General features: G+C 35.2%; 1 protein-coding gene across 1 annotated transcript; it reads left to right on the forward strand.

Moving 5' to 3' along the window:
- The first annotated feature begins 2,115 nt into the window (after window positions 1–2,115).
- LOC124251832 (olfactory receptor 52N1) lies at window positions 2,116–3,081 on the forward strand. Its single transcript, XM_046684726.1, has one exon. It carries the CDS (start codon window positions 2,116–2,118, stop codon window positions 3,079–3,081), a length of 966 nt encoding a protein of 321 aa, XP_046540682.1.
- The last annotated feature ends 2,575 nt before the right edge of the window (window positions 3,082–5,656 follow it).

Raw genomic sequence — 5,656 nt, forward strand, 5'->3', positions numbered from 1 at the left:
ATTCTCTCCTCCACTTGCCTCCACATGGTCTCAATATAGGTCTTCTATCTCTCTTGCAGGGCCAAGGGTGTCACATAGACATGAATATAACTTAACTCATGGATATATCCTCAGTTTGATGAAGCACTCCAGTAGCTTTCATGGTGAGCAGATTTCTGGATTAGGGGTACATTCTTCTTGTTAAAGGAGTGGGTGCTGATTAGGATAGCTGAGGGGGTAGGAGGAATAAGGGTGCTATCAGATAGGATTATTCTCCTCACTTTTGAAAAGACATGATGTACCATACTATAAGGCTGATTTTACAGACTGGCTTGTATGCTCCATTTTCACTTTGCATACAGCATTCATGTTTCAACTAGTGAAACATAATCCTTGTGGGGATTGTTCTAAAGAGAAGTAATCAGTCGCACTCACTATGAAAGCTAAAAACAGCATTTCTGAGAGACAACAATTTATATCACGGAGAGAAGAAAAGAGTGATGACAACCTTATTATATAATTTTCTCTGTTTCTCATCTACTTTTCCTTTTAGAGAATTGCCTCTATTTCACATCATGATTAGGGTATTTGGACCATTTCTCAATCCAAAGGACCCCTAGATTTCATCTACTCAGCCTGCATCATTTAAAGAATAAGGATATAAAACTTTATAAAGAACACATGAAGAAAGGAGAAGCAATTTTACACAACCTTAAATTTCCAACAGAGACACCTCAAGTGGAAGATGAGTCACCTCTCAGATGTCCAGCAGGTACTCTAAATTTCAACATTGATCTTTTGTTAAAGAGACTACTTATTTTTCCTCCAATTTTCTCCTATGTAGGACTAACCCTCTCGGTACACTACTATTATATATTTTTTCTAAATCAGCCCATTGCAGCCCAACATAGCCCACTTTTTCAGACTTGTGTATCCTACTTGCATCCATCCTATAGTCATAACTTTTTTCTTGTCTCCTTACAACATATTATCACACCAAATATTCTCCTCCTTACTACTCATAAGTGTTTTCTCAGTCTTTATTGTCCCACAGTTTCTTGTACTATAGACTTAAAAAAATATATTGAGCACCTCTGTTATTCTAAAAAAACCTTAGCTTTGAAGATTATGTAGCTTGAGAAATGTTTGATTGTATGGCTCTCGAAGTTGTGATAAAGAGGGAAAATAAAATACTGTGTTCTAAAGGAAATGTCAGTTGTTTTTGTTTATAATGATGAGTATCTATATTCTCATTGGATTAGACTCTAGAGTCCTTTGGACTAGACTCTAACCTTAGATGCATTTCCAATGAATCTTCCCAATCTATTTATTGTGGAACTGATCAAAGGAACTAATAGTTGAACTTTTGATGATAATAGGAAGGGGATTATTATTTTCTTGCCTTTAATATCATTCTAATATTTTTCTTAAAGAAGCTTTGTGCACAATGGGATGATTTATAGTTTTTGAATTTAAGTCTCTTGACAATCAAAAGAGGTGGGGATTTGGGCCAAAACTAGATTGAAATCATAGCATGTCCACTAGGTAAGACAGATCAATTTTGGAAAGCGAACCCACAAAATCTTTTAAGGTTTGCTACTATTTCAGAATGGAGTAGATATCTCTGTTTAAACTCACATGTGAGGTGATGGACTATAATTAGTTTTCGAATGGTGAACATGATGTAATCTACACAGAATTCAAAATATATTATGATGTACATCCAAAAATAAACAAATAAATGAAAAAATAAATTAATTAAAAAAAAGATGGTGAGCTCCTAGAATACAGCAAATATTTAATCAATCCTTGACCATCCAGTTGGTCAGCTAGTGAGCAACTTCAGCCTGCAGAATGGGTTACAGGGTAAACAAAAGACATATCCATCCAGCAAATTGACTAGACTCAGTCAGTTCATTTCATCAAGATCTAATGCTTATGGCATGGGCCCAAACAGTGTATATGTTATATTTTCAACATAAGAGGACCATGTATGGTGATTGATGTACAAGAAAAACTAATTAGCCCATATGGGGAAGAAAATCCTTTTGTCAGTTACTTTTTGAACTTACTCTTTTTTTTTCTGCTTACAGAGCAATTCTGTATCTGCTGTACCATGAACTTCCAACAGTCATTATGTCATTTCTAAATGGCACGAAACTAACTCCAGCTTCGTTTATCCTAAATGGCATTCCCGGGCTGGAAGAAGTGCACTTGTGGATCTCATTCCCACTGTGTACCATGTATAGCATTGCCATCTCAGGGAACTTTGGGCTTATGTACCTTATCTACTCTGAAGAGGCCTTACACAGACCTATGTATATCTTCCTAGCCCTTCTTTCCTTCACGGATGTGCTCATGTGTACCAGCACTCTTCCTAACACCCTCTGCATATTGTGGTTCAACCGCAAGGAAATTGATTTCAAGGCCTGCCTGGCCCAGATGTTCTTCGTACACACCTTCACTGGGATGGAGTCTGGGGTGCTCATGCTCATGGCCCTGGACCGCTATGTGGCCATTTGCTACCCTCTGCGATATGCCACTATCCTCACTAATTCAGTCATTGCCAAGGCCGGGCTCCTCACTTTTTTGAGAGGTGTAATGCTTGTTATCCCTTTTACTTTCCTCACCAAGCACCTGCCATACTGCAGGGGCAATGTCATACCCCACACCTACTGTGACCATATGTCTGTGGCTAAGATATCGTGTGGCAATGTTAAGATCAATGCCATCTATGGTTTAATGGTCGCCCTCCTGATTGGGGGCTTTGATATCTTGTGCATCACAATCTCCTATACCATGATTCTTCGTGCGGTTGTGAGTCTATCATCAGCAGATGCTCGACAGAAAACTTTCAGCACCTGTACTGCCCACATCTGTGCCATTGTCATCACCTATGTCCCAGCTTTCTTCACCTTCTTCACACACCGTTTTGGGGGACACACCATTCCTCCACACATACACATTATTATGGCTAATCTCTATCTACTCATGCCTCCCACAATGAACCCTATTGTGTATGGGGTGAAAACTAAGCAGATACGGGAAAGCGTCATTAGGTTTTTGCTGAAGGGAAAGAGTAATTCTTCTCACAGCATTTAAATAGAGTCTTCTGAGAAAGTGGTTGATCTGAGTGGTTGGATCACTGGGACTGGAGTTGAACTTTTTGAAAATTTTAAATACCTAGCAAAATATGAACCATGTCCATCAATGTCTATGCTAATTTATTTATCTCAGCATTCTTCTGGAAAAATCATTTGGAGTTTATTTCCAAAGTTCTTATCTCCTGCTTTCTTTCCCAATATCAGCCATATATCCAGCAATGCATACACACTCACTAGGAAACTTGTAAAAGATGTAAGTTGCAGCATACTCATAATGCCCAGAAGCTATGTCCATCACATCAAATCAAATAAATAAATAATTGTGGTTTACTCAAATATAATGCCAAATGAAAGAGAGAAAATAATATGTATAATATGATTTCATTTATATAAAGCTCACAAGCAAGCAAAACTAATTTATGGTGTTAGCAAAACTAATTTATGGTGTTAAAAATTAGGATCATGTTAAATTTGAGAATTAGAGCCTAGGTAATGATTGGACAGTGTATGAAGGGTACTTCTGAGGTGCTGCCAATGATTTTGTTCTTGACCTGAATGGTAATTACTGGGTGTATCCACTTGGTAATATTTCATGAAGTTGTGCACTTACAATGTGTGCTCTTGTTTGCACGCATATTACACTTTGATAAGATAATTCATTTAAAACAAAATGTCTTGAGCACACTCTCATATCTTTCTAACCTGTGAAAAATTTTCTTCCTTGGCTCTTATGCAATCTATCTGTCTATGGCTTACAAAGTATATATACTTTCTTTTCTTTCAGAAGTATGCCAAATTTTTTGTAAACAATATGTGTATTTGTACACATGATAGTCAAACAACACAGACAAGATAATCATGAGAAAAATCAATACCTCCATCTTTAAAATCTCTTCCACCTAGTTCCCTGGCAGATATAGCCTCTTAAAAATATTTTGTGTGTATGTGTATGTGTATGTTTTTGTTGCCCTTCTTTTTGGTGATTGCTTGTTTTACTCCAAGTTATGTTTGAATTTCAATTAAATTACCAAGCACTCTGTTACAGACAATGAGGATTTTAACACAATTATAATATCTGTTACCTGTGTGTTATTTATATACATGTGTGTGTTGTGTATACATATGTATATATGTGTATAAACACATATATGTAAATCACACATCCAAATGTTAAATATCATATGTTTTATAAAATATAACATCAATATTATAAAATTAGACATATATATTAAATATGTGTGTGTGTGTGTAGTTTCCTTTTTCCCTACATTTTCCAAGCTCAATGTTAATTAGTTATATCTTTAATTTTCTGTTCTAAAGTAATAACTACTAGCTATCATTCTGGAAATCTTCCAATATTTGTTTATAACTTGAAATAATAGTAAAAAACGAATAAACAGGGGCAGGCCCAGTGGCATACTGGTTAAGTTTGCATGTTCTGCTTTGGTGGCCTGGGGTTGACAGGTTTGGATGCTGAGTGTGGACCTACACACTGCTCATGAAACCATGCTGTGGCGGCATCACACATTAAAAAAATAGAGGAAGATTGGCATAGACATTAGCTCAGTGACAATCTTCCTCAAGAGAAAAGAGGAAGATTGACAACAGATGTTATCTCAGGGCCAATTTTCCTCACACACACAAAAACAAAACTAATAAATAATATTTGAACTACTGGAACTATATGTATATTGACATGAATATGAATGTATATTACTTTAAAACGAAGTTAGGATTATCTTTCCCTTTCTATTGATCCAATGTCACCATCCTTATTATTTTTGCAGAAGAATATTTCCATCATTAATATTTTGAGAGAGATCTGATAATATGCTTCATTTGTAAACTAATGAAAGAATTTCTATGGAAAAGGAGCAAGCAAACAGAAAATAACTTTTGTAACAGAAAAGAGTAAATGATGGAAAAATATCTAAGGAAAGGAAAATAAAGTTGTAAAAATCTCACAGAAAGGAAAGAAAAAAGCAAGATAATGTTAAAACATGAAAGAACAGTCAAGAGATATAGAACTTCTGTCCAGAAGGGCAAAAGTCTGACTTTTAGGATTTACATTAAAAGGGAAAAGTGTTAAGGCAAAGAGACAATTTACCCACACAATTGTAAAATAATATTTCCTATAATGAAATACAAATTTTAAATTTTAAGCAGTATCAAGAAACACAAAAAATATACAGAAAATTTTTTAGAAAAGACTCAAACCTAGACACACCACTGTGAAATTAAAAAACATAAAGATAATGAAAAGACTCCCAAAGTTTTCAGGTAGAAAACAAACATGAAATATCAAAAATATCAGTTCACTTTTAAAGAATTCAAAAGACTACCTGGGTAGCAAATATTGATGCTGGAAGATAATGGAGAAAATTTCTTACTTATGAAAAGAAATAATTATATTAGACTAGAATGCTGTACTGAACCCAATAATCAAATATCTGAACAGTAATGTGATCTAAGACACAACAAAAATGAATACACTTTCCTCAGAAAGTTATTTGAGGACACACTCCAGAAAAATGAGAGAATGAAGGAAAAATATGCTGATATAGAGGATTCAG

Source organism: Equus quagga, chromosome 14 (genome assembly GCF_021613505.1).
Source record: "Equus quagga isolate Etosha38 chromosome 14, UCLA_HA_Equagga_1.0, whole genome shotgun sequence".
NCBI lineage: Eukaryota > Metazoa > Chordata > Mammalia > Perissodactyla > Equidae > Equus > Equus quagga.